Consider the following 21,931-nt stretch of genomic DNA (forward strand, 5'->3'; position numbering starts at 1 on the left):
TGGAGAGAAGGAAGGAAGGTGTTCCATATGGTTCTGAAATGTGTGCAGCAAAGAAGATTCTCAAATGTCATGTGGTTTTCTGAAGACAAAAACAGGACTTCACTGTTGATGACAGAGAAGATAAGCTGGAAGTGAGATAGTGAAATTCATTTTTATCTACACTTCCTCCCAATTCTCACCCTTTGTGGAAGTTCTTTCTCTTCCTACTGAGAAAATTCAGATAATTAAATGCAGTTAAGAGGAGAAATACAACAACGTCTAATTAGCAAGGTTGTGCTGATGAGAACCTAAATTATTTAGTACCGCTTACAAATAACTGAAATATCATAGAATATTCTTGAACCCCCTCTAGCAATAAATTACAATAAAAGAGTAAGTTGCAGCCAGTTTACATTTCAGGAGGAGAAAACAAAGTGAAAAGGATGGATTTTGGTTTGTAGCAAGTCGTCCATTCAATGGGTACATTTTTACTGGGATCCTTTACTGAGTTAAGTAACTTAAATTGCTTAAGTAAAGTTCTGAGTTAAGCACACGCAGATTAAAGAGATGTGTGAAATACCATTTCTTTCATTGAGGACCTCACTCTCTTGTTAGAAGTCTGGGTCCCCCAGTATCTATAACTTATAGCAGGGTGGTATAATATCTCTCTTACTTGAGTAACGCAAATGAGGTGTGATTTAGCTATCAGCTGATTCCTTTGACCACACAAGTAAATCTGTTTAAACCTTTACAAACATGATGCAAAATTCAACTGCTTCATCCTCTTCCTCAAGAAATCTAATCTTGTCATGGCACAATGGGTTAAGACTCCAACTGCAGTGGTTCAGGTTGCTGCAAAGGTGTGGGCTTAACTCCCCCACTGGGTGCAGGTTAAAGGATCTGGTGTTGCTACAGCTGAAGCTGACTTAGGTTGAAACTATTGCTCAGATTTAGTCCCTGGCCTGGAAACTTCCATACGCCACAGGTGTAGCCATACAATTTGAAGAAAAGAAAAGAAATGCAATCAAATAAGGATTTTTTTTTTTTTTGAGTCCTCTAGTTTTGTTGAAGATGTGTGGTATCGTAGGGAGGTGTAACATCACACAGCACACGTCATTTGAAAAATTCCCTTTATATTCATTTCACCCCCAGGTATCTCCTTTTAATCTTACTCATTTCTCTGTTGCTTCTCCTAGGCAACTCTCAGCACAGCTTGTCAGCCTTTTATTATTAGACTGGGGAGCTCCCAGCTTTGGCAAGAAACTTGGCTGCCACTAGACTGTAGACTTGGAGGATTCATTTCAACCCTCACTTCCCAACCCCCAAGTTTCTCAAAGGTCCTTTTCAATAGAGCTGATTCTTTCTACACAGCAATTATTTACCAGCACCTAAAATAATTAAAATTCCTCCATATGATTTTTCAGGAAAAAAGGGAAAGAATCACTTGAAAGTAGTGACCAAAGAAGATCTTAAAGAATGGTATATCAATCAGAATAGGCTGCGTTATGCTGTTTTGACAAATAGCACCAAAATCTCGGAGGTTTAGCATAACAGGAATTTATTTCTTGGGCACACAAAGTCAGTGACGCCTTCACGCTACTCTCTGAAGCAGCTTAGCATGTAAGGTCCTTCCATCTTGTGGCACTTCCATCTCAAAAAGGCCCCAAGAGAGAGGACATGGGGAGTTCACATCAGTGAGTGGATTCTTCAGTTTCAAAATAGCACATGTTCCTTCAATCACAGTCATTTGTTTAGAACAAGTCACATGGTCCTTCCCAAATCATGAGGAAGAGAGGTGCAGAGAGGCAGGGAAACATAGGTTTCTGTGTGTGAAAAGGGAGGAAAGCCCCAAATCATAGTGAGCATGTGAAAGATCTACAATATGGGAAACCTTTTGATGGCAGTTATGAAGGAATAAAATGAACAAACAAGCCTGTTGGTTTGGTTAGGACTTTACATGTGTGTTGTAGAGTAGTGGGATATAAGTTTGGAAAGATGAGTTGAGGCCAGATGTGAAAGGCTTTTCATTACAGGCCAAAAATCTGTTGTATCAGGACATGGAGCCATGCAAGTTTGGGGAGGAGTAGGAATGACTCATGCTGGATCTTGTGTTGGTTCTGCTGGTGATTAATATTGAGTTGTAGTCAGATTTAGAGACATGAAATCCAACAGAAGATTTTCTCCCAAATCAGCTAAATTTAAAGTAACACTCAAAGGCTGCTGTTCCTGAGAAAAACACAAAGGATGCTGTACTAACGTGTCTCCCACTACACATGTCCCCACTGAAGGTTGTTTTTGCAGCTTCTCTCACCTTATTCAACCAAAATACCCTTAAAGAACCCATCACTTTTAAGACCCATTAACAGACAAATCAGATGCCAGATAACCCCCACATCCAAGAAAACACTGTATTTAGAAAGACTGGTGATATCCATGAGCATTTAAAATGTGTTAAGGTATCAGTTCAGAATCAGGTATGTTAGGATGCCAGGACTAATGTAGAAAGCTCCAGCAACACGGCAGAGCAGTGGAAACAATGAGGGATCCTGATTGGTGACTATATTTTATCCCATATGAATAATGAAAGAGTAACTATTTGTTGTGTGCTTAATTATCATGTGCCAGGCACCATGTTAGTGTTTCAGCCCTTTAAGATGACCTGCAAGACCTGGAATGATCCACACTGGCTACTTCTCCAGCCCCGTGCCTCCACTCAGCCCCTCTCTGTGCTATAGGACCCCAGCCTCCTTGCTCTTCCTGCCTCCTAGCTGGCACTGACTTGATTCAAGTCTCTGCTCAGATGTCACCTTCTTAAAATGCTCTCCCTGACCACCTTATCTAAAAGATCAATTTCTCCAGTCACTTTCTATCTCAGGATAGAAATAAACTTAATGAAGGGTTTTTTTTTTTTTCCATAAAACTTAGCACTTCCAGGCAAATTATATATATTTTTATTTACTCCTATGTCTCCTATCAGAATATAAGTATCGTGAAGTTCAGGAATTTGTCTCTTTTGTTCTTTGCTGTATTCCCAGTGCCTGCAACAGTTCCTGGCACTCAGGAACTGTTTGTTCATTTAATAAGTGCCTTATTTAAGCTTCATAAGACCCCTACAAGGTAGGCACTGTTAATTTTTCTATTTTATGAGTGATGAAACTGAGTCCTAGGATGATTCGGTAGCCTCTTCCAACTTTCACAGTTACTAATCCATGAGGCCAAGATGAAAAGCCAGAATCGTCTGATTCCAGAGTCTGTATATTTTGCCACAGTTCAATTCTGGTGATTCTCTCCTCAGACCATGGTAATGGAAAGTTCCTATAAAAATCATTTGTTAAGAATCCAAATATTTCATATATATGCTTGAATTATTTCTCTGACACTAATATGTATTTATTAAAACATGATAAATATTTGTATAAGTATGAGAAAGTAAACCAATTCCCAACACCCCCTCACCAAAAAAAAAAAAAAAAAGGTGTCTTGTGGAGCTAATAAAGGATGATCCTGAAGAGCAAATTTGCTCACATGGGCCAAATGTTTCCTCCTGCAGAGTGGGCTGCTTCCCAAAGAATTAGCCTCTCTCAAAATGAATTATTAACCCCAGCGTCCTGGCCAAATTCCCACTTGGATAGTCTAGGAACTGTTCAAAACTTGGAATCTATTGAAATTAGCCTGGCTTGATTGCAGTCTCTGCATTAATTGTGATATAATAGAGTTTCTCCAGAGATTTGTGCATATATTATTCTAATTTGTATAGACTGGCTTTGTCTCTTAAATTTTTTTAGTTTCTTCTTCCCCTCATGAGATATGGCCTGTATTTCTTTATAAGTTGTTTTTTTTTCTTCTTCTTCTTTTAAATTTCCCTGCATGAATAACTGTGAGCTCCCTTTTCCTTGGACTTGCCAAATCTTTTTCTTACTTGAACGATTAGTCTCTTGGTCATTATCGCAGTGTGTTGCAGACATTAGCCATGAGAAGCTTCCAGATTCCCAGCTCTCTTACTCAAATGCAAGTGTAGCCTGGGTAGAGACAAAGTTCACTCAATAAAATTTTTCTAATTGTTTCTTTCAAATTCCCAGCCCTCCAGGAGCTTATGTTCTAGGAAGAGGCACATTTCTATATTCAGGTTTAAAATAACTGACCCAATGGTATAACTACCTAGAACTCCCATACTCATACTAAATTATGACTATTAATTTCTTTAAATAATTTTCTTAATTGATTTAGGCCATTTATTTGTCTTGGCCATAACCAGGCACTGCAGTGTCAACTTAGATTCTGGAGAGACTAAGAGGTATGAGTTTAATTAAACTATAAAATAATTTTGCTTGGGCAAAACTTAAATACTTTAGAAATCCATTGTGTTGCATGGTTTGGATGTTAACTGTGGACTTCACACAATTAATCAGTCTTGCCAATGTCACATGATCTTTCTTTCTATAAGTTGGCCTTTCTAGCCTTTGAATTTGGTACAAACAAGGCTTCAATGTAATGGGTTATGTTATAATGGGTAATATCAGCAGTGCTTCCACATGTGAGCTTTCTAATCTATACAGAGACTAAGAATGAAGACTTTGTTAAAAGGCAAAAAAAAAAAAAAAAAATCCTAGGAAATAGTTGGTCTCATAGATTTTCAGGGTAGGGAAAGACATTGAGAAGGCAAAGGCTCAAGGCTTTGCATTTAATTCTGCCTGGCTCACAAACAAGTGGTAAGTCACTTATGCTTCCTGCATTTGATTCTTTACCTTTACCAAGTGAGATGAGACAATGGATGTGAGCCATGTGCACTTAGAACTTGAGTAGCTAATATTAGAAAAATGCTTTGAAAATGACAGATGGAAAGAGCTATAAATGCAATTGCTAATGGATTTATGTGTTCGCTCTCTCACGTCTTCCGATCTATTTCTACCAGCATTTTCCAAAAAATTTCCCAGGGCTCCACCTGAAGTGTGACCTGATGGTGCCAGAGCACATGTGTTTCCTGAGTTGGTTAAGTGTTTCCAAAATGTATCTACACTTTAAATTCAAATGTTTATCCACTAGGGTTTAAATCATGGAAAGTGTTACTGCCTCAGAGTGACAGTCATATACTTCTACCTAGACTATTGTTATCAGTTCTGTGGGGCTTTCTACAGGTTTTTTTCCTCATATATCTTAGTCACTGTGGGCCTTTTCTATATGGAATTTCTTGCAGGAAAAAAAACAATTCAGATTTTCAGTAGTGTAAATAAATCGATAAAGAGTGTGCTTTTATTTATTGATAGCTTTTTAGGCTGCACCTGTAGCATATGGAGGTTCCCAGGCTAGGGGTCAAATTGGAGCTGTAGATGCTGGCCTACACCACAGCCACAGCAATGCAGGATCCGAGCGGCATCCACTGCCTACACCACAGCTCACGGCAACACCTGATACTTAACCCACTGAGAGAGGCCAGGGATGGAACCCACATTCTCATGGATGCTAGTCGGGTTCATTACCGCTGATGCAACAAACTCCCAGAGAGGAACGAACTCCCAGAGAATGTGCTTTTAAATCTGTAACATGCAGAAACTTCCCATCCCCTGGCTGTTTAGCCTCCTCCCAGCTAGGTCGTTCGAACTACGACTGTGAAAAGGTAAATGCCTAAACACTGATAATTTCTCTGGCTTCCTTGCGCACTTGAAATGAGACAGCCGTGTTTCAGTCTCAGGTCAAGCACTGAAAACTAATCAATTATTGACTCATTTACTAAATATTTATTGAGCTTGTACTGCTTTCCCAAGCACTTTTCTGAAAGTTGGGTATAAAGCTGTGGGGAAAAAAAAAAAAAAACACAGACATGAAAATCCAAGTGTTTATTAACAAATCCATCAGAATGTTTCATTCGGCATTTCTTATAAACATCTAAATTTGTTCATTTAAAAAAAATAAAGGGAGTTCCCGTAGTGGATCAGCGGAAACAAATGCATTGCTGTGAGCTGTGGCTGTGGGTGGCAGACTTGGCTCGGATCTGGTGTTGCTGTGGCTCTGGTGTAGGCCGGTGGCTACAGCTCTGATTTGACCCCTAGCCTGGGAACCTCCATATGCTGAGGGTGCAGTCCTAAAAAGCAAAAAATAAAAAGGAGCATTAGTCCACTGGGGGTAGTAATTGCTTTGCAAGAACATTATTTATCTTATGAAAGAACTCAAGCAAATAGCAAGCTCCTTTATTAATTCAACATATAATATTTATACTATGAATTGCGTTCCCAAATGTCCAAGGAGTTAAAGTAATGTCTCTAGAGAATGGTTCCAGATTCTATAGCATCTTTAGCATTCCAGTTACTTAAAATAGAAAGGGAATACGTGGAGGGTTTTTTTTTACAGTTTTGTTTTTATTTTATTTTTATTGAAATATAGTTGATTTACAATGTTGTGTTAGTGTCGGGTGTAAGTAAAGTGATTCAGTTATACATATATATAAACATATATATTTTTTTAACATTCTATTCCATTATAGGTTATTACAAGATATTGAGTATAGTTCCCTGTATTGTGTGTTTAAGACCTTAAGGAAGAGAAAAGAGAATATAACTAGTCAAATGCCAGAATACCAATCTCAATTTCTAATAGTTCCTCCTTTGCTTTCGACACCTGGCTTATTAAATTTCTAGCCCAGGACCTGGCATCTGTCCATCGCTGTTTCAAACATTGTATAAATATCACTGTGATAAAGATGCACACAGGTTTATTTGTTCCTTAAAACTGTATATTTCCAGGTCATTTCAAAATTGGCTGGTTAGTTTAGAAAAAAGATGAAGACCTTATAATGTAGGGGTTTATACATTTCCTTCTGGATGTAATTTCCTTCCATGCTGTACTTCCTTCACTGTATAAAAATTTTACATGTCCTAGTACCTGAAGTGGAAAATCTTTTATTTAGTTTCTGCCAGGTCAGAAACATTAGGTGGACACTGACTATCAGCTGAAACTGTGCAAAAGAGGAGAATTTGTCAGTGTAGTTGCTTCCAACATCCAGATCAAATCCAAGTCATGATATTCTTTGGGAATCAGAGTAATGAGTTGATGATGATTGTTATTCCCATTTTTTAATTCTTTGAGATAATTTTTGGTTCCTCCTATTGGAGGAAGTTTTACCTCTTGCTTAAAACTGCTCTCTCACCTCGCCTAAGAAAATGTCCTTATTTAGATAAAGCATAATCAATGGTTTCATGCAATATACATACATTAGTACCTCGGATTTACTTCATAATTTTCCTTTAGAAAATCTAAAGGCTGTTTGTGGTTTATTCCTTGCCATGTGGCAATCCTTAAGTGTTTTGCTAACTTCTTCTAGAACTAAGCCCACTCAGCTTATGTTGCATAAGGGTATATTTCCAATTACTCAAATAAGAGTATTCAAATGATTTAAATATTTAAATAATGCATATGATTCAGTCAGTAACACCTGAGTATTCAAAGGACCTTCAAACTTCAAGCTACTTTATTCCAAAATAAAAACATCATTCCCTTGTGGTCATTTGGTCAACTCACCTATTCTGAAATAGTAATACTCTTTGTACAATGGTGGAATATGAATCAAACTTAAGTTCATCTGCTAAAGATTCACTGTACCAAGCAGGTATCAGAAATGTTAGAGGGCCTCTGTCCCTCATGAAGAAAAGCTACAGGTGATATCAAAACGATTTCACAGGCACCAACAATCAGAATGGATGTTCAGCTAATCAGAGCAGATACCGGCCATAGTAGTGGTTCCTATCAATTGAATTCAGCTATATTAAAGATCTGTCCTTTTAAAATCTGATTTTTTCTGGAGACAACCACTTTCAGGGCTTCTTAAATCCTTTTAAGAAATATTTTCATGAAAAAATAGAATTATTTGTTGTAAGATGGTAAAAAAAAAAAGCCACCAATTTTGAAAAAGAGGTAGCTCTTATTTTTTGCAAAATCTTATCACTTAAGAGATTAAAAAAATATGGACAGTGAAGTAACTTCACATAGTGATATTTTTAACATGTCCCTCATTATTCCTCTTTTTTTAAATCCATGTTAATCAGCAGATGCAAATATTTTCTGCTGAGATCAGTTTAGCTACCCAAGCTGAGAGGAGCCTTTTAAAAAATTATTTTTTCTGATTTGCTGTCCAAATTAGAAAGGAAATAGCCATACATTGATGTTTAAGTAAGCTATAAACATATTAGCATATATTCTTACTGTTTTGCCATGAAATGTTTAGTTTTTGTATATACATATTCTCTTAGTCTATGCATTTTTTAACTTATTTGAATTTATTTAGCATAGCATTTAATTATCATAGTAAAGGGTTAAATACTATCAACTGATTTGATATTTCAATATTTAACCACTTTTACCTTGGATGAGTAAATGTTTAGTCAGTAGGTATTCAGTCATAAAGACATTTTATGTACATATTTTTTTCATTTTGTTTGCTTATGACATGCATTAGTTTATGATCTTAGATACTTAATTACCAGAAGAAATATATTCATGGGTATGATCAAAAAAAGACATTTTGAAGGTGTTCTGCTCACTAATGAGGCGATTTGCTCTAAATGCAAGTTAGAAACTCACAAATTCTTTTTTTTTTTTTCATCTGCTTAGAAAACTATATTTAAAGTATTAGTGTAATCTTAAGCTTTGGTAAAATAGTAACGGGGCCAGTATATGTACAAAGATAGATAAATGTTATGGCAGTACCTCATTCTGTCTCCATCTCGACTTAGTTAGCTTTCGCTAAATAGGCTGCTCCGAAAAAGGGAAGGAAAAACAAATTGATAAGATAAAACTGTGGGGAATTCCAAAATAAATACTGCTAACTGACCTTTTTTTGTTTGCTCAGTTAGGCATGTTCTCTCAGAGACCAATTGGTTGCTTTATTGACTAGTACAGTGCATAACTAAGGTTAAACACTTGGGCAGTTATCTTTGTCTTAACTTTTTTGTAATTTCTGAACAGACTGATAATGATCTTTCTCCCAAATTTTTAAACGTCAGATAAATTCCAAAATATTTGAATAATATGGAGCTGTTAAACAGGGAAAAAGTCAAACTTTTTAGCCCACTTCTCCTTTTATTAGAGTAACCTCTAAGTATATAGCTATATCCCATGCTCATTTATATGTGAAAAGAAGCTCTGTACATGGTAACAAAAGAAGCCATTTCAGAACCTCTGAATCAATTTTCTAACGTAGTGTATGAAAGAATTAACACTCATTAAGGAGCTCTGTTTCATCATAGCCATGCTGATTGAAACCTCCTCTATAATTTGGTATAAGAAATGGTCAGTCACCACTAAGATTCTGTTTTCAACTACTGCTGTGCATCACAAGGAGTCATTAATTTACAGCTACTTCCTTCTTATTTTTATGACTTTTTAACTTATCATTAACCCCATTCTCTTATCCTGTACTCTGAGATGAGCAAAGATAATATCCACAACATTTCCATTGCTTACTCTAGAGATAATAACCTTTTTGAAAAAGAGATAACCCGCAGTTTCTTTAAACAACTCCTTCCTCTTTAAATCCCTGTTAGCTTTCTCTTGTCAAATTGGACTTTCAGTGCATTGCTAAGGCAAATTGGACAAAATTATTTATAGCACAGTCCATGCAAGTGAAATTGGACTAAACATAACTGAAGTTGTTTCTTGTATCATGTAAACTTGTAAAATACTAATTCTTTAATATTTATCCCACAATTTTTTATCTAGACTTTTTTTCATGTTATTAAAGAAATGATGTGGATTCATTGCTAACCCTCATTTCCTTCTAATTCAGTCTCAGATGTGACTGTGTCTGGACCCGTTCAGTAGGATTGCTGTCATAAGATTAGATACAAGTATCTCAGTTGTCTAGGCATTATATCACTCTCTGCCACAACCTTCAGGTTCTTGTTTTAAAGTAACCTCTTAGGAGTTCCTGCGGTGGTGCAGTGGGATTGGCAGTGTCTTGGGAGCATTGGGACGCAGATTCAATCCCCAGTCTGGCACAGTGGGTTAAGGATCTTATAGCATAGGTCACAATTGCAGCTCAGATCTGATCCCTGGCCCAGGGAACCCCACGTATGCCACTAGGCAGCCAAAAAAATTTTTAAAAAAGCAACCCCTTAGACTTTTAAACAAGAAGAAATTAAATGTTGGTGAAAAGTCCCATGAACTTTTTTCTTTTCCACAACTTCTTAGTGTCACCATCTGAATTTGCCAATTTCTACTTGGTTCTCTACATGTATGATGTTTAACCCTTGTTTTAAATAAGAGCTGATTTTTACTGTTTCATGTTTGATGCTGGTGAAAAGTTGGTATATCTGCCTTGTTGAGTGTCTCTTTCCTTAAATCTCCCTTCTCAATTGCCTTCTAGCTTTCACCCCAACCAACTTTCCTTTTTTACCATTTCAAAATAGTGTGTGGGGCATGCAAAGGTGCACTTGTTTACATTCTTGTACTCCATTAATTCAGCATGCATATGTTGATGCCTCTTGCATGCCAGGCAGTAAACTAGATTCTGGACTTAAGATGTGGATAGCTGGTCCCTGTTCTCAGCAAGCCCAGAGTGCAATAGGAGAGAGTGTCAAATAAGCAATTTATTTGCAATGGCAAATGAAGAAATATAAGGAGATATAGGGAATATAAGATATGGATCTCAAGTAACAGGATAAAATCTAGCTATAGTTATCTGTAATTCCCAGGTAGAAAGGAGATATTCTGTAAGAAATGTTCTTTGTGTTCTTGCTGGTAAAATCAAAGGTCTTTTTTTTCTTTGCTTTTTTTTAGGGCTGCACCTGTGGCATATGGAAGTTCCCAGGCTAGAGGTCGAACGGGAGCTGCAGCTGCTGGCCACGGCAACAGTCATAGCGACTTGGGATCTGAGCTGTGTCTGAGACCTACACCACAGCTTAGGGCAAGCCACTGAGCATTAACCCACCGAGCGAGGCCGATGATCAAACCTGCATCCTCATGGATCCTAGTCAGGTTCCTTTCTCTGAGCCACAATGGGAACTCCAAGGGTATCTTTTAAAAGGGAAGTGCCAATGAAGTTTAGGGCAAGCCACTTGGCTTCAATCAGCCTCAGTTTTGTTAGACATAGAATGAGAAAGGTGACCTCTAAGATGTCCTTTCCAGTTCTCAAACTGAGTCTGCGTGTTTTGCTTTTGCAGCTCACTGAAAAATCTAAATAGCCTAAACCTGTTTTGAAATCTATTTCAACAAATGATCCATAAAATAAATAAGCACAAAATTCAATTTTTTGGAAAAGTGGTCTGGCAGTAGAACTGAGTAGCCCCATAAAATATGAATTTGGTCATAGTGTGGAAATGTGAAATGATTGTTAAATGAGTCAAGGCCTTATTTGTGGCCTTTGGCTCATTTGGTAAGATTACCCATTAGCCATGTAGGCAGCATAACACGCATGGCCAAGCAGCTCATGGGAGCGTCCTAACAAATGTTAAATAAAAATTATCTTTCTCTAGCCTTAGGAATATATTTCTGTTATTTTCAAAATAAGACTGAGCTCAGCTTTGAAGTCTCAGTCAATAGGAAAATTATTATATTCGTTGTGCTTAAAATCCTGACTCCTATTTGCAAGTGTTTTCTAAAGTATTTTTCTCATATATTTTTTATGTTTTTTGGAAGTTTAGAAGTAGAAGGAGTGTTGATGGTTTCTGACCATCATTTAATTTCATCACTCCTGCCGGTATGATTTCCCTCTGTACCATTGCAATATGTATATGTAACATTTCCCTTTGCAGGTGCAAAAAGTGCTTCTCAGTCCTAAGACGCTTTTTTTTTTTTCCTTTCAGTCATTAACTTTGGTTTCATGAAAAATTCCTTCCCATTTTTCTATTTTATCTATATCTTGATAATAATAAATTTAATAACTGTTCTTAAAATCTCTGTACGATAATCCTTCAGGCTCATTCAGTATTCCTTTGGCTTATCTGCAGAAGAGCGTGTGCCTTTCTCTTTGCTCTTTTTAATGAGGCCTTCCTACTGTGGCTCTAAATATCAACCAAACATGTTAATCTCTTAGGATCTGGCTATTATTAAAATCTCTTCATCCTTTTCTGAATTTTAAAAGATGCGATTATTATAATTTAATCTATTTACTTCCATGTGAACTCAAATGTAAATGAATCTCCAGAAATAGCCACATTTTCTTCCTCCCAAGTATACATCTGGCATAAACAAAAAAAAGCCAACTTAACTAATTTGAATCTAGAATCTGGGTTTCCATGACACCAAACATCTGGATGAAAAGTGAAAAATTCAGTAGATGTTTTCAAATATCCAAATAGTGTGTCAGTAAAACAATTAAATGTCTGAATCTTCTCATTTTTATCTAGGTTTTTAATGCAGTATATATATGGCACTGACAGTTATAAAACAGCATCCATTTCTGAAATAATGCATTCACAAACAAGTATGTATTGAGTACCTATTCTGCAAGAAATATTGTGCTAAGTGCTGTACAGAGTTCAAGAGGAAAGGCTTGAACTCTGTCCTCAAATGATTTGCAGTCCAGTGAGGGATATACCACAAATACACACACATACAAAAAGACAATGTGGAGTGCATAAAAACACAAGAGAGGAGGAGAGAAAGCACTGTGGAATGGGGGGAGGGAGTGGAAGCGACTGCTACTGGTTAGGGAAGATTTTCCACTGGATCTAATGTTTGGACTGACCATGTCAGAATCATAGAAATGGAAGGGAATGTGGTGATCATACAATGTTAGGAATACACTCTCGGAGTTCCCGTTGTGGCTCAGCAGGTTACAAACCCAACTAGTATCCATGAGGATGTGGGTTTAATCACTGCACTCACTCAGTGGGTTAAGGATCCAGCATTGCCATAGCTGTGGTATAGGTGGCAGACACGACTTGGATCTGGCGTTGCTGTGGCTGTGGTGTAGGCCAGCAGCTGCAGCTCCCATTTGACTCCCAGCCTGGGAATTTCCATATATCTTGGGTTTGGCTCTAAAAAGCAAAAAAAAATAAAAAATAAAATAAAACCCCAACAACCACCACCAAAAATACCACTCTCCTTCAGCTGCTGGGAATTTTACTGAAATCAAATGATCTTAGCTAGATGATTGTGATGGTTTTTGGGTATTTTCACTATCCAGCCTTGGGTTTCTGTAAGGTTTTTGAGTCTAAGTGTGTTTCCTGGGTATTTTGATTAATAACTTTATATGCATCTCCCTAAGAGTTTCAACTTTACGTAAAGAAACATACTGTAATTTACTCTCTGTATGATCATTTGAAGAAGCATCATAAAAATATACCTTATACTTTGCTTTTCTCATTTAGACATAATTTTTCCCCAATTCCATATACACTGCATGCTGAAACCTCTATCTCTCAAGTTAGGTGATTTTTTTTTTAATCTATTGGGATCACAGTTCTGATCCACTTTTTGTAAAAATCTCTAATCCTCAAGATTTGTTCCACATTTGATCAGAGTCTGTAGTTCTAGATTAAAGCAAAATAGTTCACTTCATCTTCTTCCCTGCTCTCTGCCTCCTCTTCTTTGCCATCCTTCTCTTTAAAAAATAAACAATCATTTTTAGCTGTAGAAAGATTAGAGAGTAAACTACAGAACTTTCAGATAATCCAAATTGTGCCATGTGTATTAGTCAGGACTGATATATTGGCTCAAGTTAACTAAAAGGTAAAGAGTGGCTGCATTTAGGTACAACTGGATCCAAAGGCAGAAATGTGAACAAATCTATTCTTTATAGCTACTGGCTCTGCTTTTGTCTGGATGGGTTTCATTCTCAGTCAGGCTCTCCCACTTTGGTGGCAACAATGGCCATCTGCAAGTCCAGGAACACATTCTATTGACTTAATCACCCCAGGTAAAAAGAGAATACCTTTGACTGACAGTGCTGCTGACTCCCATTAGCCTAACTGTGGTTCCATCTTCAAAGCAGCCAGAATGATGAACTGTGTTGATTGGCTAACCCTGAGCACGTCCCTGAAGTGAAATCAACATACTATTAGCAGGAGAAAGGGCAAGAGGTACCACAGTGAAAAACTTTAATGTGAGAGTGGGAAAGTCCTCCAGTGTCAGGAGAGTGACAGTTATCCCAGCTCTCACCACTTCGTGCTTCTGTGGCCTGGAGTGTGTTGCTGGTCCTATGAGTCTTGGTTTTTTCATCTACATAAATTCGGTCCCAGGACAGGTTCTCTTTCAAGACCTTTGGGGCGCTAATATTTTGTGGTTCTGATCACAAGAACTAAGGACACGGATGAGACATCCAAAAAATGAAGATTTACAAATAGTAGCACAAAAGCAGGAGATGCATCCTTTTTCCGGTAGAAGTGTTTCTGGTAGAAACAGAAAGGTAGCTTGGTAGTGGAAGAGCCAAGGGTTTTTACTGTGTCCTGAGGTGGTGATTAGAAGCTCAGACAACTTGAGAGGAAAGGGGTGAGTATGTGTGTGTGTGTGTGAGAGAGAGAGAGAGTCAGTGAGGTTCAGTGTTAACCATCACAAACTATATTATAATCTCCATAAATATTTTATAAGCCATGTATAGTTTTGTTGATCTCTTCATTTTACCATTACAGACAATAGGTCTCAGTTACATTTTTGTTCAAGGATAAAGCTTGAATGAGAACTTATGTCTGGTTTTGTTGTTGTTGTTGTTGTTGTTGTTTCACTCTTTCTACAACCTTTAGAGACACAGAAACCAAGTGGGGAAGAAATACAAAAGTTTAAAAAATCCAAGGTATTACCCTCAGAAAGTTACACTTAATAAATAAAGACTAGGTATGGAAATAAGCCATGATAATGGAGGGCTAAAAACTATAAGTACCGAGTTAATTGCCATATGAGTTTAGTGGAAAGCACATTACCTCCAACTATGAAGATATGGTGAGTTTTAAATATCTTGTTTCTTGTTTTTCTTTTAAATTTCATTTGCAGTATACATTCTAACCATAGCACTAGAATTTCTGTTTGCGTAAGAAAAAGGTGTTAAAGACCATTGAAGAAATTTGACATTCCATGAAAATGCCCTTATTTATTCGGGGTTAAGTCTTCAGCACATCTACTTGTACCAGTTCAGTAAGTCTGGTCCTCGAGCAATAAGTGATATTTACCCAATGCATCTTCATTATCCGAATCAGAGGAATTACTTAGAGGCTTCTGTCTGCAAGTGGCATCATTGAACTCAAGGTCCCCTGAATTGACTCTATGGAATAAGTCATATCTTGAGGGGGACTGAGGAAAATGAAGTTGTGATCATAATGATCAATTTCCAAGTATTTGCTCAAACTACAAACCTGCCCAACAAGTTAATTGGTCACTTGTCTTAACAACTGTATTACATCATTACAGCAGTAATTTGACAAATTGGACATTGTTCCTTAAAGAGCTCATCTAGTAAATTTTATAGACCAGTAAGTCAGTCAAACGCATAGGGTGGGAAAATAATTTAAGAGGTAGGACTGATTCCAGAGATGTCCTGCTTTTAAAAATATCCAGTGAAAAAGTTACCGTAACATAAGAGAATATCACTTCATTGTATAAAAAAAGTTAAATTACTATTTAAAAAAATATGAAGTGTATAAATTAGTTATACTTAAAATAAATTGTAATTTTCAAATTAATCTTGGATTTTAAAAAATTATTTGCAGAAATACACATGCAGACAATATAGGAATATATAAACAAAAAGTAAAAGCGTCAGAATTCCCATGGTAGCACAGTGGGTTAGGAATCAAACTGCAGCAGCTCAGGTTGCTGCTGAGGCATGGGTTCACTCCCTGGAGGGACAGAGTGAGTAAAGGATCTGACTTTACCACAGCGTGGTATAGGTCGCAGCTACAGATGCTTGGATTCAGTCCCTGACCAGGAAACTTCCATATGATGTGGGTACAACCATAAAATTAAAAAATAAAAGTAAAAGCCTCTACCCAGTGGCCTACACAACATGAGTGAGCCCTTATTCAGTGTGTGTTTTTTTTCCAGATGTTTTCCTTGCATGACGAGCAGAGATATGTGTATAGTTATTTACCTAGCATTTATCTATTTTATAAAAGTCGATATTACATGGTATTCTACAGGGGTTTTTTTTTCACCCAAAACCTTTTGGGAAAAGCTTTTAATGAGAATCTCACATTTTATTTAACTATGATCCATTTGATAGATAGTTAGATTATTTCCAATGTTTTAGTCTTGCAAACACTACCTTTTTTCCTTTACTGTTTTATTATTTTATTTTATTTTATTTTATTTTATTTTATTTTATTTTATTTTATTTTATTTTATTTTATTTTATTTTATTTTATTTGCTTTCTAGGGCCCCACCCACAGCATATGGAAGTTCCCAGGCCCAGGATCGAATTGGAGCTATAGCTGCCAGCAGACGCCACAGGCACAGAAACGGCAACTCGGGATCCAAGCCTCTTCTGTAACACATACCACAGCTCATGGCAACTCCAGATCCTTAACCCACTGAGTGAGGCCAGGGATTGAACCCACATCCTCATGGATCCTAGTTGCGTTAGTTAACCACTGAGTCACGAAGGGAACTCCTTTTTTCCTTTATTGTGTACTGTTAATTCATGAGATGCTTAAGCGTATCACTTGAAGTATTCTAAAACACTAGTATAAATTCTTTCGGCATGGGAATAAAGTTTATGATAAATTGATTCCAGTCCGGACAAAAATGGAGAGGGGTTAATCACAAAAGAAGATTATTATTAAGTGATCTCACCCAAAAAATGTTTCACTGATATATTAAAGAAAATATTGTTGATCTATCTGCATGTACTTGATAAACCAGTTTAGCCCCAAAAGAAGCAGAAAAAAAAAAAAAGGTCTAAGATCAGTATCTGAAATACAGAAAATACCTCACTTTCAAATGAGTCTTTAGAAAAAAAGGCAGTTAAAAAAAATATTTTCAGGAGTTCTCCTTGAGGAAAGGAACCCAACTAGTGTCCATGGGGATGCCATTTCCATCCCTGGCCTCGCTATGTGGGTTAAGGATCCGGAGTTCCCGAAAGCTGCATTGTAGGCTGCAGATTCGGCTTGGATCTGGCATTGTTGTGGCTATGGTGTAGGCCAGCAGCTGCAGCTCTGATTCAACCCCTAGCCTGGGAACTTCCTTATACCACAGGTGCGGCCCTAAAAAGAAAAAAAAAAAATTCTATCTATGTTGAGTCATGAACAATACGTGTCTTATTTGCTTTTTGTTGTCACTTGATATTCAAAGAGGACCTTTGTGATTCAGCTTTATTCAACAGTGACTTTAAAATTATTTGGGCATGTGAAAAACCTTGACCTACGCTGGTTCTTTCTTGATGAAGGGAATCACCATCATCACTATTATGTTACGATGTGTATTCTTATGAGTAAGCTGAGCTACCTCTGGGCCACTGGATCAGAGTAGCTTTGCCCCCAACAGTGAATAGTCTAAACTATAGCCTTAGTCCAAGATATGGAAACTGACAACAAATTATTGCTTGTGGTCTACTTCCAGTTTTCAAGTGCAAACATACCAGAGTTTATTTTAAATTTGAGCCAGTCAGACATTTAGCAATATACATCAAAGAAGAAATGAAGGCTTCCCATGTTTATTATTTCAATATGATGTCTGTTCTAATAAAGTAGAATAATGCATATGATAGACCATGTAGTAGAAATTCTCTAGTTCCACAGTTTGGCCTTAAACATACACATATATTTGTAAATTAATCCAAAACACATTGCCATGGTTCCAATTCCTCTGAAAGCTGATTGTTTTCTATCCCTTTTTTAATTTTAGAAATATAGTGGCTGACTGCCAGAGCGCTTTCAGATAAACAGTCCACTCCATGTATAAAAGGGGCATAGAATCACGAATGTTCAAAAACCACAGAATGTTATTTAAATAAGTTAAAGTTATTATGGTCTTCCCTATTAATTAAAAAAAAAGCCATCTGTGCAAGGTGAATTTTGGTAAGGTCCCAATTTTTTTAATGATTGTGGATGGAACTTGCAACTGCTTTCACAGTGAAAGTACACTTCAGGGATTCCCAAGATAAAATGTACTGTTTATGTAATTTTGTGGTCATTTGACTACATTTCTCATAAAATACCCAGAAAAAATTCTTGTTCTTTGATCAGAATTTACAGTCCTACTTGAAGGAACTGGCTCTCCACAAATGTCACATTTCTACTCTTCTATCACCTTAGCATCCTAAACCTTTATTTCATCTAAACCTTCTCTGTGTGTGTGTCTGCCTCTACCTCTCTTTTTCACACACACACACACCCCAACCCACATGTTGTCAGAACATGTGTCTGTCTTGGGAAAATGCATCACATCAGTGAACGAGACCAAACACACCAGAAAGAGAACACTGCATGAAGAAACAGCACACTGGACGATGTTACCAGCTCATATCTGTACCTCCTTGCAATGAGTCCTAATTTTCATTCTCATTTTTGTCATTTGTAGAATTCCTTTCCACTGGACCCATCACCGATAAACCTAGGCTTTCAAAATCTTAGACGAATAAGAAGTCAAAAAAGTGCTCCTCCTTTGCATTTGTCAGGAAAAACACCACGACAAGAAGGATTTGGGGATCTTTTTGGTCATTCCTTCCCTCCACCAGTGTTTTCAGTCAATTAAAATTTGTACCCTAGGCCTTTTCCAGTTCGAAGCTACCCCGGCGTCTGTGATGAGCAATCCTTCTTGTTTGTGCAGTCATTCATTATCTCCATTACCAAAAGGAGAATAGAGGACAATTACATTGTTTGGACGAATCAGAGTGTTAGGAGGAGTATTTGTCATGGTGGCAGAGTGCAGCACCTGACAGGCAACGATTGATGGCCAGCAATGAGTGTGAGTGGCCAAAGCAGCCTCATAGGATGCAAATTACTGACTGTGGATTCCAATTTATCCTGTTCATTTTTCTTGCCCGTGCTGAAGACCATTAGTGGTTTTTGAAGCAGTGAAGGGGTCATTACTAATGTGGGTAGGCTCGAAGCAGGAGGGAGAAGGAGGGGAAAAGCCTTCTGTAATTACACAGCTTTCAGGAACAGGCTGGAGGCCCTAGCCAAAAAAATGTCAACACCTCGCAATCAGAAAAATTTATTTTCATTTTATGCTTAACCCATATTAACTCAACATTATCATCTTTCTTTGTTAACATTTGCAGAATATTAAAAGCCTGGCTTCTATATTAATACAAATCTAGTTAACCCCTTTTGCAATACAGGGGATTTTGTTTAACCTAATGGCATTTGGGTTTGCTAATAAGTAATCACGCACATTTTGGATAATCTACGCTATTATAGAAGATGAAATTCCTGAAGAATAAAATCTTAGATGATTGAAAAACATTCACTCTCTCAAACAGTGGAATGATTAGAATGCTCTCAATGGAATACTCTGTTGTTCCTCACGTGACCCTTTAATAACGTTGATGGGAAATATTTATTACTAAAGGCGCTCTAGTTTAGGAGTGCCTTTGACATGTTGTATGAAAGTTTACTTTTCTGTTGAGGAAGATCAGTGAATTTAGAGCAGGAACCTATTTAACAGACATGTGCATGCCTCAAAGTGAATGTATAATTCCGTAGTAACCATCTTTGATTTTTAAAATGAGAGAGGAAAGTAGTTTGATGATGGGAGAAGGGTTCATTATAAATGTTGGTGAGTTGGGATGGGAAGTCAAGAATGAAAAAAAATGCTGAAACCTATGGCTTCATTCTCTTATTGCCACACACTAGGGTAATGAAAAATTTCTGTATGAAGCATTGCATGTTTTCGACTCCTTTTAATGTGGGGTCGTTGTGCATGCCCCTCTTAACCAGGAGTAGGAAACAGTTAAAAAAAAAAAAAAGGAAGAACTTTCCACTACCCCTTAAAGGAGTCAACATAAATAACTATCGTAAATTCGGCTGTAATTGAAGCAGTTGCCATGGCTTCCAAGAATAGTTGTGATTATGCACGATCTTACTTTCCAAACTTTGTCCATAACCTCTGAATAACTAGGAAATAATGATTATATTGAGTCGTCTCACAAAGATAACATGGAGAAGGGCTTAACTGAGGTTTTCTAGGGAGTCCAGTAAAATGGGCCTGAAATGAGTTCCTTCAAGTGTAACTGAAGTGATTGTAGGTAACCAAAATTCTGACCCATCGCCAAAGTGTTGTGCATCCCTAACTAATGGAAGAAACTGAATACCTGCAACGTGGTGCTTTGTACTGCCAGCCTCCATAGTGTGGCAGGAATGGGGCTGCCTCAGAAGGTTTTTGAATTCTTGTCCTCTGCCATTGTTTTCCCCACACGTGATGAAAAAGCTGTGATTGAGAAAATCAAGCCATAGACTAAAGAAATCACAAACGGTGCTTTCATTCTTAGGCGTAAGTGACTCTTTCCTAACTTCTGATACATCTTTCAAAACATTTGTTTTTTTCATTAGCATCCGTACCCCTCCGAAGAGCAGAAGAAACAGTTAGCGCAAGACACAGGACTTACAATTCTCCAAGTAAACAACTGGTGAGTGACCCAAAAATCAATGTCTTTCTCCCGTGGCTGAAGTAAGATTTCACAATAACTGTTTTCCTTTTTTTGTCTCTGAAACAAAAGAAATTGAGGAGAATGAATTCTGGGTTTCTACCTGGAGGTGAGAACCTAGTGCCTAGGGACAGATAACTAGGTAAATGGTTTTTGCAAGCTGTATTCCTCTTCTCTTTCCCTCTCCTCCTTTCTTTTCTTTTCTTCTCTCCCACTCTTCCTCTCAGCGCATGTTTCCCCTTCTCTCCTGCTTTGAAATTCTCCAGTGGTACACAACAAATTCTGTTCAGGTTATTCCCCGGAAAACAGTTACTCCGGGTATTTTGGCACAGGCCCTATGTGGAGTTATCAGTTCTGGGAAGGTTTCTTTTATCTGGGCTTTGAGGGGTGATGGAGATGCAGGCTTTTTAGGATCTCCTAATAGAAATTTATTTACCTAAATTTTTTTGAACACAGGGTTAAAAAAAAATTTCCTGTTTTTAGCTTTGCGATTTGGCCGATTACTTCCGAGGAGGTGCATGGACCATCACTCTTTGTATATGGCTTAGAGGGTAACTGAGGAAAAGGAGGGGCAGAGGATTAAATAAAATGATCACAGTGGCCAAGAAATGATATAGGAATTACTTATCAAAATACTGGCCCAGGTCTTATCAGCAGCTTAATTTTGTTCAGTACATTCTTGGGGTGATGTTCAGATTAATTGAACTGACAGTTCTCTTTCAAAATTCAGGGAAAGTATTTGCACGGATTTCAGGCCTTATACAAACTTAATTACATGGAACTCCATTTTATCATTCTAATTCCATGTAGCAGAGGTTGTATTTACAAATGAGAAGTCTCTGCCTTTATTCACAGCTTTCCTTAATATATTTATCAAAGCAGGTTCATTTACAAAGTGCTCTATCTGTGGGATACAGGCAGGCAGACATTAACAAAGCTTTTAGGTTTATCAGGCTCGCTGCCTGATGAGCTACCCGAGGGTCAATTGATTTTGTGGTTCTGTGATTCATTTTTTTCTCATTTTTCTAGGATCACAATGAGAGACATGCTTGGAGAATTAGCCAGTTTGTCTGCCTTATCTGTCAGGCAATTTTTTTTTTTTCCCAGGGAAGTCAAGCTACTTAAATTGGCCACAGGAACTGCCGTTATCTGACTTTAATGCACCCTATAGTGTGGATAGCATTTCAATTACACCAGTAACCAAAGCTTAGCTGCAGCCCTTTTCATGCCTAGTGCTGTACAGAAAGTGATGTGCCTACCTACAGAAGCAGAAAATTGAGTTGCCTTGCTTCTGTCAGGGTGATTAATGCAGAAATAAACTGCTAACCTGAAAAGAAAGGCAGAAAGAAAGGATAGACAATACAGACTTGAATTCACTTTAATTTTCTTCTAAAGATTGGAACTATGTACGTTTAAAGATATCCTTTAGACCAAAAACTTGGAAT

At 37.4% G+C, this 21,931-nt stretch overlaps 1 protein-coding gene across 9 annotated transcripts in view; it reads left to right on the forward strand.

Moving 5' to 3' along the window:
• Positions 1 to 21,931, forward strand: part of MEIS2 (Meis homeobox 2) — a 208,985-nt gene that overhangs the window by 127,239 nt on the left and 59,815 nt on the right. For all 9 annotated transcript variants that reach the window (XM_047766763.1, XM_047766766.1, XM_047766767.1 and 6 more), the window contains one exon: positions 20,392 to 20,468. In XM_047766763.1, the coding sequence (XP_047622719.1) occupies positions 20,392 to 20,468 (77 nt within the window). The remainder of the gene's footprint in view (positions 1 to 20,391; positions 20,469 to 21,931) is intronic.

This window comes from Phacochoerus africanus, chromosome 2, assembly GCF_016906955.1.
Source record: "Phacochoerus africanus isolate WHEZ1 chromosome 2, ROS_Pafr_v1, whole genome shotgun sequence".
Taxonomy (NCBI): domain Eukaryota; kingdom Metazoa; phylum Chordata; class Mammalia; order Artiodactyla; family Suidae; genus Phacochoerus; species Phacochoerus africanus.